The sequence below is a fragment of the Melanerpes formicivorus genome, unplaced genomic scaffold (genome assembly GCF_026170545.1).
Source record: "Melanerpes formicivorus ecotype bairdi unplaced genomic scaffold, bMelFor1.0.p_v2 SCAF_21, whole genome shotgun sequence".
Lineage (NCBI taxonomy): Eukaryota > Metazoa > Chordata > Aves > Piciformes > Picidae > Melanerpes > Melanerpes formicivorus.
This window is the reverse complement of record NW_027142373.1, coordinates 2751106-2764076: the sequence shown is the minus strand read 5'-3', so window position 1 is coordinate 2764076 and position 12971 is coordinate 2751106. Positions and strand designations below refer to the sequence as shown.

The following is a 12971-nucleotide window of genomic DNA, read 5'->3' as shown; positions in this document are numbered from 1 at the left end:
TGCCAGCCTAAGGAAGTGCCCTCTGCTGTGGTGGGCAGAGGAAAACACTTTGAGCTCACTTAGAGCCTCCATATTATTCCTTCATAACATGGCCTCATTCTGCCTGTGCTTGACCTCCAAGTTTCATCTCCTAAGCTTTTAGAATAACTTACTTCTTATATCGCTTGAAGTCTAAGCTCTTGAAAAACCCCACTGTGATGATCATGTCAGGCTCTGTCAGCACTCAGAGAGAGTGCTGACTGCAGATTCTAGGTCTCGAAAGAAGTTTCATCTCTCTCCAAGTGGCTGGAACCTCTGGGTTAACTGTGTCACTAGACCAGTTAGAGCTTCAGTTTTCTGTAACCCAAAATCCATTTAAGAAGGCTGAGAAATTGAAAACATTCTAGGAAATGGTGCAAAACAAGTTAATAGAAGTTTGGGATACAGTCCTAAGGTGAGGACACCAAGGATAATGCAGTTTCTGCTAGCTTGCAGGCAGAACTGCTCATGCTTCAAACTGTGCATGCTCAGAGTAATGTGGACATCAAGAGAACTGCAAACAGATTTGCAGGCACAGAATTGTTCTGTTGGGTGGTGACTGTGAGGACTCCACTGCCAAACTGTAAATGCCAGTACCAATGCTTGTGTCATGACATACCCCTGTAAGAGCAGAAATTTGGGGATGAAGACAAAAGGTGAGGATCCCCTGGGTGGCAGGAGTTGTCATTTCAGGAGCTGGAGCTTTAGCAGTGGTTTTGAAAGCACAGCGCTGTGTGCGTGGTGCTCCCTGTCTCGCCGTGGGGTTAAAGAGTGCTGCTGAAGACTTCTGAGAGAGCAGAACCTGCCTGGTCATCTGGACCTGTTCTCTGTTGCATAGTACTGTGCACATCCCTGTCTTCAACAGACTGTGTGCTCATGGCCCAGGATTTGCCCTCTTCATCCAGAAATGTTTTGTAAGGCTCCACATGTATCCTGTGGATGTCCTGCCTTGATTCCTCGTACTTGCCTTTCCCATCCTCTGGAAGGCTGGATGCATGAGGTAAGAAAGTGCTCTGAGTCCCATCAAGGGGAATCTTTAGCTGCTCACGAGAGGTAGGTTCTGGAGACAGATCTGAAGATCTGATGAGGTGCTGGGTGTAGACTCCCTCAGATAGGGATCCAGCCTGCGTCTCGCTGTGCACACGCATCCAGCGGTGCTGCCGGCTGAAGTAGTTGTAGTGTTGATGTTTCCCCAGCTTTTTTTTCCCCAAAAAGCCCAGTGGCTGCTTGGAGCTGGAGGACTTGTCTGTGCTTCTGGATGTCAGCCCTGCCAGGGTTAGGTTGCTCACAGACTCAGTGCAACACTCAGTGTTGGCTTCACAGGTGCCACACTCTGTCAGCCCTTCTTTCAGCGTCAGGCAAGGCTTCATGTCATGGACTTGGAGAACATCAGGGGCACTGCCACCCAGGCCACTGCCTGCCTGCTGGCTGATGTCATGGGAAGAGGAGTAGAGCAGATCGAGTTCTCTGGGGCTTAGTGCATCGCTGGAGTCATAGTCACTGTCGGTAGGAAGGAACACTTCAGAGCAACCTTCTTCATCTGAGCAGGGCTGGGAATCTGCAAAGAGAAATGATCAATACTATGAAGATAGGCACAGGGAAGAAACTGCTGAATAGTCATTTTTGTGTTATTGTTGTTGTTCCTGTTATCATCATCATCATCATCATCATCATCATTATCATCATAGTCATTCTCATTGTTATTATCATCATAATTATTATTATTTAATTATTATTTCTTACTTGAGAATGAGATCTACAGTTCTGCAAATGTGTGTGTGTGTGTGTGTGTTTCCTCTGTGGAATTGTCTGTGGGCCAAAAGTGACAGCAGAGACAACAGTCAGGGAGGATTTACAGATGTATTAGAGCAGCAGTGGTAGAACTGGGAAAACCAGAGAGGATTCACTTACAGGGAAGAACTTGCATTTTGACTAAGTTCTGAAAGAACCACAGAATCCTAGAACGGCTCAGGTTGGAAGGGACCTCAGAGACCATCAACCCCAACCTCCCCACCATGGGCAGGGTTAGGGTTTCTTTTTGTTTAATCTAATCAGGGTAGATTTATTAATTTTCCTTGACTATATGAAACTGCCAATTTAATAAAACCCAAATGGTTTCAACCCAAATGCCCATGGCAGTTGTTTAGTACAGCCTCTGTTGTTTTTTTTTCCCTACTGTTTCATTTACTCATTGCTTAAAAACAGCTCAGCAGAATGATGGTTTACATCTTTTTGCCAGAGTCCTTCCTTATTTTGTTAGCAAATTAGGTGCTACTGTTTAATTTGCTTCATCTTTATTTGCTGTGATCCATTTCTTTCCTCAGTTCACTTTCCCAGCTGCTCAGAGAAGCAATAATGGTCAATGAGGTGGGTGCTTATTTGTGTGATGCTCTGCTTTAAAGTGCTTCTCTGAAGCATTGAGAATACTGAGCTGTGTGAAAGCGACTGGTAAATCACATTGGCCTGCTGGCTCTGAAATTTGCCCTGTCAAAACAAAGCAAGAGGAGCAGATGAAAGAATTGCTCCAATGTGGGAAGAAAATGGCTGTGACAGCAGAGAAACAGGAGGTGACAAATGGAGACTATGGAAAAGTCTGACTCAGAACCTGGAAAAAATGAATGGAAAGTGTGGTGAAGAACAGATAGAGACATGAGGGATGAGAAAGAATCAATAGCTTTTGCCCTTAGATTCCTGGAGAGCTTTTGCCAAGGTTCTTTACTACAGGTTGTGAAGCAATGAAGCTGTGACCGAGATGAAGCTCCTTCCATCAATAGCAGTTTGTTGGGGTGGACAGCATGTGCAGAAGTCAGCTTTCACTGTGGATGGATTTGACTCATTCCAGCCATCATGAAGGAGTCACTGAGAGCACTTGTCCCTTCCAACCTGTTTGTTAAATGCTCTGCAACAGCGAGGTGACAAAGCTGGTTGGTGGTGAGTGATTATTGTGAGTAGTTGAAAACAAAAAAATGATTGTAGAAGGATCTCAGGACACTGAGTGGCAAATGATTTTTAACCTGATTGTTGAAGTACCTCTGCAGGGGGAAAAAAATCACTGCTTTTCTAAAAAGATATATAAGAATTGCTATAAATAAAGGTGAGCTCAAAGATCTCACTTGGTGAACAAAGCAAAAGTCTCTTACCACTCACAGCTTTTCTCCTCTGGATTCTGGCCTCAGGTGAAGGGGGAGGTGAAGGAAGACAATCAAGATGTGAAGAGGTTGAGCTGATCTTCTTCTGAGAGTGTTCTTCTGAAAGGTCCACAAGCTTCTTAATGGGCAGGCCAGCTGCTGGCTGCTTGTATCGTGCATACTGCAGTGCTTCTGTGATCCATCTCATCTCCCTCCAGATCTCATCAATTTGCTGTGGAGACAAAGATGGTGACAAGTACAGCTCAGTCCTCGCCTAAGTGTGTGCTTTCTTCAAGTGCCCAAGTCACTGCCAGCAGATGTCCTCATGGGACACTTGAGACTCAGGTGGTCTGAACTGCCTTTGGTTGGGTGCTTGTTCTCCTCCACTATTGCAGAGGCAGCTGGAGACACTTAGGTACCTTAATTAATAACCTGTGTTTTGAAGTGGTGAATCCAGGCCTAAACTCTGACATGGAGTGAAAATGAAAATTGTCTCTTGGTGAGTTTTGTAGCACACTGGAAAGCTGGTTTCATTCTGTACTGGGATGAAAAGCAGACTTCTTAAGCATCCTCACAAACCCAGGATTCTGTTCAAAAGCAGAGTGCGTAGGGCAAACCCAGTTATTAACAGAGTAAAGCTACACAAACATGTAGAAGAACAGACATAAATGGAGGTCTGAAGCACAGCTATGAGCCAAACTGCAGGTTTCTCCCTTAGCATCACTGTGGTCTGCACATATTTTAAGAGTACAAAGCTAGGCAGAGAGTTCTACCCCATGCCTGTCAATGGCAGTATGAAACAAGTGCCTGAATCAATAGCAGCAGATAGCTTTAAATATTGATGACACTTGAGATTCTTCTGATAATGGAATACTTTTGCCATCTCCAAGCAGTTCAAGATCTCTGAAGACTGAGCAAATGTTGCTGCAGCCAGCAAAGGGCAGTAGCTGTGAGTGTGATATCTTTCTGCTGCAGTGTCCCTTCTAGAACTTTCCCTGTACTTCTCTTCCTGCAAGACTCTGCGCTTAAAGGAGCGACTTTCATGTCAATGTTGCAGTGTTTAAAGGAAACTGCTTAGCAGCTACCCCAGCTACATCCTGCAGCAAAGCAGAGTGAGAGCCCTGGGTGGGTAAATGGACTGGCAGAAGTGAGAGGCACCTGGTGTTATCAGAGTATTTTCAAGCTGGGAAGTAACAGAGGGATCAGATGGAAGCAGGCTGCAGGCTGATGAGTTCTATGATGAGTTCTCCAGCACAAACTCCATGCTGGAGATGCTGCTTCACAAAATGTGCCTTCAAAGTGTGACATTTATTGCCAAGGGATACTGTAGATGCCAGATTAGCTAGGCCAGCTCCTGATGAGCCATGGTGGAGGCAGGATAGCTGCATAGATGGCTCTTTGTTTTGACCTAGTATGGCCATTTTTATGTAAAGGTGAAATCCCTACTCCAATGATGTCAGCGCAAGCCTTGCCACTGAATTAATTTGAGCTAAGAATACACACTGATAAGAATAGCAAATGATTCAGGGATTAATTCATAATCCTACATCACTGCAAGACTTCAGTGCAGCACCATGAGGAAAATGCCAGTTAGCAAACGTCTCACCTATTTGCATGCGGAGATCTTTCCTTTATGTGATCCTCGCTCAACCGCATACTACAACCACCCCGCATGCAGTTAAAACACCAACCTGGTGGGTTCCCTCCTGCTGTCTCCTGGGAAAAGGGACCAAGCATTTTAATGCCCTGTGCTTTTATTTTTTTTTTAACAGTGTAGGAACGTTTGAAGCATTGTGCTATATAAAGCACAGCTTAACCTCAGGTTTAGCTCCAGTGGCTGTAGGTTTCTGTTCTTGCTGTGCACCCCGGGTACCTTATCTGCTGCTTAGGGTTGGTTTGGGTTTTTTTAAGGACTTTTTTTTTTACTTTTCAGTTGCCTTCTAACTCCTTTTCAGAACCACACTTATACAGACTGCCTTGCTCTTTACAATGTTCGGTTTGTGTAGTGACTTCAACACTGTCTTAGATCTAGGATCACACAAATGCTCTTGCGGTTTCGTGGTCACCCCTGAAGGCTGCGGTATGTGGTGGGCTGAGATCTTTTTGCCAATAGGTGGAATGCAGCTGGTTTTCATTCGAGAGGAAATCTGACAAGGCCAATACACTGTCACAATAATTCAGCACAAAACACTGAAGTTTCAAGCGTTCTCCCCTCTTTTCCCAGTGTACATATGTGACTCAGACACTTTGGGAGCAGAGGAACACAGAGCTGCCTGTGCGGTGCGGGAGCATTAATATACATAGGCTCAGTTTTGATGGGAAGGAGAAAAATGTTCCCAATTCTTCTGCAGACTGGGGAAAAAAAAGCTGGATTTTCTGCCTGTGAGAACAAGAAGATGAGAAGATGATTGAGCAGTGAAAGTACAATGGAACATTCCTCTCTGCCCTGCTGCAGGTTGCCAGAAGCTCCAAAGCAGACAAGGCAAAGGGGGATCTGAAGTCAGAGCAAAGAAGAACAGAACATTATCATCTTGTTCATACTTTTGGAGGGCCAAACATAATATCAATGGGATAAGTGGTTGTCTCGGCCTCTATTCCAACCAAAGGTGGCTTGATTATTAGGAATATAGAGCTATAAAGTCATCTGCACCTCCTTTGCAGAAAGACAGATCACCCATGTCCATGGATGCAGCCTGCAAAGGTCATGAGTTTCGTCTATAAATAACCTGTGGCCAAAACAGCTTGCAAAGGACAGGCCCTGCTGTGCTGCTCAGTGGGGTGCAGGGCAAGATCCCTGAGCTGGGAGCAGTAAAGGAAAATCATTGTGTGGGAGAGGGAGTAAGCAAGGTAGACAAGCATGATAACGTCTGGGGGACTGAAGCAGCATCACTGCAGGGTGCTGGACATATTCACAGATGCTTTTTGGGGTTGCTTCACCACCTTCAACACAGAGCTGCTTGTGTCACTGTGGAACTGCTGCTGAAGATTGTCCCCACAACTGAGTGGGAATTTCCTTTTTTTTTTTTTATCCCTCTCCTTTTTTTTTGGTGTTTTAATTGGCAATTTATCCTGACAAAGAGAGAGCAAAGCTCTCAGGCAGAGGAAGGGCCAAGCATGGCAGAGGCTTAGCCCACGCTGGCTGGGGGTGGGTTTTACAAGCAGGCTGACACGTTGCTTTATAACAGCCTAGTGTAGCTGTCATTTGATTTCACCCATAAAACCCCTTGTATAAAAGCAACAACCAAGGAAATCGTGTTCTGGGCTTGGATTTCATCAAAACAGAATTGCACTTTTGATACAACTGCTCCTTTTATGATGTCTGCGAATAATTCTCCATTTAGATTGCGAATTACAGACCTGTGCCTATTTTTTTTTTTCTTCGTTTAAAGAAAGCCACCTTAAAACCTCCTTGGAATAGCCAGGAACAGACTGTTACCTGTATGTAGTCCATAACTTGCTGGTGTCTTTGTTTGGCTGCAGCGACTTCACTGTCTGAAATTGCTTCCCTCAGGGACTGCTGGGTTTTCAGAGAGTCCAGCTCTATGACAGCAGAGAGGCGGCAATACAGGCTTAGAAATTTTTCCTTGTAGCAGCAAAAATGAACTGTGAAAAGACCAAGTGCAAAGGAAACGTTGTTAGATCCCAGCTATGTATGAAATATGAAATCCTCAGCTTTCAGAACACAAATTGTGCTAAAGTTTAATTGCTAACTCTCGCCGGATGGGTGACTTGAAGCTAGGTATAAATAATAGAGGCTGTGGTTCTCCGCTCGTTTGCGCCGCGTTTGCTCTGCACCCATTTCAAAGGGGTCATTTCTAATTCATCTCTAAGTGAAGGGATAAGCAGGTCCTTAGTATGCAACTCCAGAGGCTGTCTTGCCCTTGATAGCTTTAATCAGAAAGGCTGTTTCTGAGGCTTTTATAGCTCATCACTTCTTTTATCAAGACAATAGTGACACGACTGGAAAATGGAACTCATCTGTTTGGGTTTTTTTGTTAATTGAGTGTTTCAGAAGCAGGCATGGTTTCCAAGGCTGATAACTCTCTCTTGGACTAGGCCAGCTGAAATCAGGAGCTGCAGTTGTAAAGGGCTTGACAGGAAAAGCATTTCAGTGGTATCACAGTTTGGGGGAAACAATTAAATCTCATTGAGGTGTTCTCACACATCATCCTCTGAACTGTCATGCAGAAGGGGAACACAGAAAGTTCAGACTTAGAATCACAGAGTGGTTTGAGTTGGAAAGGACCTTAAAGATCATCCAGGTTCAACCCTCTGCCATGGGCAGGGACAACTCCTACTAGACCAGGCTGCTCAAGGCCCCATCCAACCTGGCTTCTTCCAACATGACCTCTTGGCTTTGTATAATTTGACTTTGGAGTGGCCCAGAGCTGTCTGAGCTACCTCAAGTGGAGGTAACTAGCAGAGAGAGAAGAGCCTTGGTGTCATGGAGCCCTACCAATGGTCACTTACCTGGCCTCTTACAGCTCCATCACTGCAGAAGCTGCTCAGGCAAAGCTTCTCTCTTTGGGATATCTCTAGACATTCCAAAACTTGCTGAGGAGGACAAGCTTTCAGCAGTACTTCCCCACGCATTAGTGCCTCCAGAAATGCAAGTAAATATGATCCAGCAGTGAGTGCCAGCTGGCTTACTGCTGCCAGCTTTTCTGGGTTGTGGCATGGTGTTTTCCAGGGTGTTTCATGTACAAAGTGCATGCATTCTTCTTATCATAAATATTAAATAAGAGATAAAACCCTATGCCAAGTGTGCACTCATCCCTTGCAAACAACATGGCAGCAATAAACGAGGAGGATTTCTCCAGCTCAGAAATCCACTCACAGAAATCTCACTAGCAAAGCAATAAAGGCTTCAGCTGAACATAGAAACCCCACCAAAAAGAGTGAGGGAAAGAATTCTGCCTTCTGCCTTCCCAGTGATGCCAAGATACTGCAGGGATCTGGCCTGAACAGTGTGTGGTCTTGCAGTATATATGCCATATGTGGTGGACTCCTGAGTGAATTACAGCTGTGGTTTCAGCTCCAGTGCTGAAGTTTCTGCCCTTTGTGGTTTTTAAGTCAGACCCTTTAATGTTACTTTAACAAATGTTGCTTCAACGTAGTCTTTTGTGGTTATGCAATTATATAGTTGGTAGCCACCAGTTAATGGGGAATGGAAGCTTCTAATATTTGAGATGTGAATCACAGTCACTTTATAGAAGATCAGGGGTACATCTATAATAAGTCATGTAGACATGCCATCTGCCTTTGGCCAGAGGATTGCTTGCTTCCAAAAATACTCAGAAGGAAAATTCATCTTTCCATACAGTTTTCTCCACCATCAACTGCTTTCCCACTACAACAACAACACTGAACAAAGAGGTCTGCACCCTGAATGTCTTTTGAGAAGGTTGCTCTGTCGGGTGTCCCTCTGCAGCACATCGTTCCTGGTGTTGATGGGATGCAAACTGTGTCCCAGAAGTGAGGTGACTTCTGCCCTTGGCCTGTGTAGCATGCAATGAGAGTTAATAGCCTGCAAAGCCTCAGCAGAGGTGAGGATGCTTCATGCATTGGCTGGCACAGTGGGGGCAGCAGCCACCCCTCAAAGGGAGTTGGGATGTGCTCCCTGCACAGGGTCTAACTGCAGGCTGCAGCGCTACATGTCAAGAAGGTGGTGAGCCTAGCTTTAGGGTGCTACAGCCATGGCCATACCACCCAAAGCACTCAACTAATCCTCCTTCTTAGCTAGCTTAGTTCTCTTCTGAAGGGGTAACCTCTGCTTGGCAGCCCACACCAGTTCATATACTTTCTGTCTGTGTCACTCATAATGTAAAGGCAGCTCTGCCATCATCTGTCCTTCCACGAGCAGCATACTCCCCTCCCTGCCCCCCCCCCCCCCCCCCCCGACTGTCACAGGCACCACTTTGTGTGCTCTGGCTGATGTGACATGATCATCATTGGATTTTCCTGCCTAATCCAAATGAGATTTGTGTTGCTGGATGATAGTAGGTCATGGATCCATTGTGACTGCAGGAAAGTAGTTTGGTAAGAGCCTCCATTGGCTCTAATCGTTGGTCTCCATCCTTAGTGACTCAACAGCACTGAGCAAAGATATGGAGGCAATGGGATGGTAGTGCTGGCAAGTGAACACCTGAGAGATCACTGAGGACACAGCTGCCACCAGAGAGCTGTTCTGTAGTGGCTCTTTGTGAACTGAGTCCATTAGTTTTGGCTCACATCTTTCCCTCTTCTCCAAGGCAAGGAAAGAAAGATATCCAATTTTACAGGCCAGAGGGAAGCAGAGGAGACAAATGTGTAAGGCTCAGCGGCCCCATACTTACAATATTCTTTCTAAAAAACTATTAAGTCTTTATGAGCTGCTTTTATGTGGAACCTTTCTTTTCTCCGTGGACCAAAGAAGAAGAAATGAAAACTAGATGACCTTGAAGCTAATGCATCTTATACCTTCTGGGAGACAGCTGGAAAACTCTGCTTTGGGGAAGGGCTAGCCATTCAGCCACGCAGTGGAACAAGAGGGATGAATCTGCTGGCAGCACAGGATGTGGTCCCTAAAGAAACAGATCCAAGTCCACTGTTCGGGCTTTTTTCACAACAGGCTTTTCCTGCCCCATGGCAACAGGACTGAGCCCCATCCATGATTTCATGAATCAGAAGGAAAAAGATGAGCCTCATACAGGAAACTCCACTCAGCCCTTTGCCAAAGGTGTGAGGCAGTCAGACCTGGAGCAGGACCATCAGCAGTCAGGAACTGCAGGAATTCTCCTCTACAAAACAGCTGATTATTAGTGTGGCAATTTAGAGGGATGGGGTATTTTTTTTTTTTGCATCCCCTTTCACACTGTGTCATGTGCAGCTTTCTGGTTCTGGTTGTGCAAGAACATCATCTCCCAGCTAGGCTCATGGACACTGGACAACTGTGGGCTTTGCTCTCTGCTTTGCATTTCAATAATGATTGCCACAGTCTATGCTTTAACTGCCTTGCAGCCTCTGTAACTTGTACACAGTTATAGGGAGGGCTGTTGCCAAAGCCATCATGTGATTTATTGACTCTCCACTGGGACAAGGGGGGGAAAACAGATACAACTTTGTGATTTTATTATAAGGAGACTGGGTTAATATTTCTAGGTGAAGCAAGCTACTATACCGAGTTCAAACATCTGAAGAGGGAGGTTAAGAAATCCTGAGTGTGGGGTGTAAGGATTATTCTGTCCTGGGGCAGTGCAGACGTCGTCTGAGGCAGGGAGCAGGAGAAGAAAGGAGACATTGTGACCCAGTTCCAACACCTCCTGTGTGTACAGACGGAAGTGCTTAGCCTGTAGAGGGACACGCGCGGGGGGGAAGAAATGGGAGAGAATTACAACATGGCACTTACATAAACAACACCCCCAATGATATAAAACATTAAAGAAAATTTGCACAACATCAAGCTTGGAATTTTTATAAAACATAAATATTTGGGGGGGGGGGTGTGTGTGGAGAGAGTGGAGGGCGGGGAAAAGACCCTAAATGTGGATTCGTGTCACTACATAAAATAAAGATTTAAAGCTGCAATGTTCCACATTAAAACAACACAGGCAGGCACAAGCCCCCCCCTGAAAACAACATTTATGTTTCTTATTAGGCAGAAAATGATCACATGCCATGTGCTTTTCAAGATTATGATTGCATAATTATGTGAAAACATGAAAATGGATTCAATTAAAAACCTTTAAGATTCAATTTGGGGTTGGTTAAGAGAAGTATGCAGCTCTCCCTCAACATAGCACTGAAAAGGTTTAACAAGTGCTGCAGCAAGAGAAAATGGCACACACAGGAGTTGGCCTGAGGCTGCTGTGGAGCTGCTGTGTGCAGCTCTGCCTCGTACCCTGGGTGTGCACCAGGCTCGCTGTCCAATATTCTGTTTACCACAAGCCCAGTAAAAAAATGCAGACGTAATTCTGCTGAATTAAAAATTCAATTCATTAACATAAAAGCTGGGTCCTGAGTCATCAAAACATTTACAAGGGTCTTTAACTGCAAGGTCATGTTTCTGTCTCTCTCCTGCACAATGGAAGAGCCTAACTGCTTGGCAGGCCTGCAGCCTGCTGCACAGTGATGGAAATATTTGAATCCCTAGCTAAAACAAAAAAAAAGAAAAAGAAAGAAAAAAAATATGCACAAAAGCTTTAACCTGCAAGAAAATACAGTAGCAAAGAAGCTGTACAGAGCCCTATTGAGTTGGAGGGACTGGCCACAAGGCAGCACACCATCTGTCTTCATTTGGGATTTGCTTGAGTCTTACTTGGCTCTTCCCAGGCTAGAAGGTGCAGCACTGATGGATTCCTTTTTAAAAGCAAAGCCTAAACCTTTCAAAAATCAAGAGATGTGGAACCAGATGAATTTATTTTAAGGCCACATCTTTCTAGCTGCACAAACAGATGTTGAAGTGAATATTAAGATGATTTACTTCTGCTTGAAGCCCTCTTTACCCTTGTAGACCAAAATAAAATGGAATTCATGTAAACAAGAAACAAACTCCTTAGCTTATTTTTTTCATGGCTCTTTCACATCATAGATTAACCTCCCTGGCTTTATTTATTCACATATGCATTGCTTGTGCCTAAATGTAAATGCAGAAGCCAGATAGGTCTCCTCACCCACTGCAATCTGGAGGTCTGGAGCTATGTTTTACAAGTGCTATGTTTCTCTGTGTGTAAAACAATAGTAGAATGCTGTGTCTTCAGCAGGCCTTCCATACACCTTCCCTCTCACCTCCAGAAGAACCATCAGTTGTCCTGTTTGCCTGGAAGCCTATCAATTTTTCTTTGCCAGCTGGGTGAAGATGTTCACAATTACTATTTGTGTGCAAAAGTGCTTCTTCGCACCCCTCCCCAAAGCTGCACAAATGGGCTAGCAGACACCAGGCTAGGAGCTAATGGAAAAATATGTGCCTTGATCCTTACATGCCCAAATATCCAGGGGAAGAGCTGTTTCAGTGATGTTCCTCACCCACATTTAGAATAATGGAATACAAAACTCCTCAGCTTTTGTTTCCTTGCCAGCTGTACCATTTAATCCCTACTTGCAAGGCACGCAGTTTGTAGCTTTGTGTGATAAACAGCACAAAGGAAAGGTGATAAACAGCACAAAGGAAAATACCTGATGCAGAGGTAGATTGATCTGTTTAAGGAGAGCTTTCACTGCCATCTGGAGCTCATACAAGAACAATTGAGTAGGGCAGTCTGAAGTATGATCCATACTTTCCACAGATTCTGAGCCAGAAAGTGTTTGGATCCATTCCCACTCATCTCTGTACGTTGAGTCAAGTTAAAATTAGAAATATAACAAAAGTTCAGTGCACAAGCAGGAATTCAGTGTATGTGCATTTGGGATCTGTTGATAGTTTAATCCTCATATAGCAAAACATTCCAACCTTGTGCAGTCTTGATTGTTTGTTGTTAAAAAAATATCTAAACTTTGCAAAGTTTAATTTTTCTAGCACATGCACATCAGGCTGAGCATTCCTTGCAAACCTCTGCAAGTCCAACTGCCTTTGAAATGTTTCACTAGGGTTTCCTCACTCCAGGTTTCCTTTTTCACATAACTCCACTCCCTATCTGCCACAGCATTCTCCAAAGCGTGCATTGGAAATGGCAACAGTGACAACCAGCAGGAGGTTTAATTTCTGTGACAGACTCTCTTGTACTCACTGGAGCCAAGGACCTTCCGGGTTTACTCAAGACATATCCATGCTAGAGCTGATAGATATGGGAATCATCTTTCTGGATCAAATCCTTAATTCCCCCTGCCCAGTATTCAGCCTTGACAAGC

At 44.7% G+C, this 12971-nt stretch overlaps 1 protein-coding gene across 1 annotated transcript in view; it reads right to left on the bottom strand.

Moving 5' to 3' along the window:
- Positions 1-629: 629 nt before the first annotated feature.
- The window catches only part of ANKFN1 (ankyrin repeat and fibronectin type III domain containing 1), a 60153-nt gene continuing 47811 nt past the window's right edge, over positions 630-12971 (bottom strand). The window contains exons 14-18 of the mRNA XM_068151693.1: positions 12300-12450; positions 10306-10474; positions 6583-6749; positions 3159-3378; positions 630-1576 (exon numbers count right to left, since the gene is read on the bottom strand). Coding sequence (XP_068007794.1) covers positions 783-1576; positions 3159-3378; positions 6583-6749; positions 10306-10474; positions 12300-12450 — 1501 coding nt within the window. The 3' untranslated portion in view covers positions 630-782. The remainder of the gene's footprint in view (positions 1577-3158; positions 3379-6582; positions 6750-10305; positions 10475-12299; positions 12451-12971) is intronic.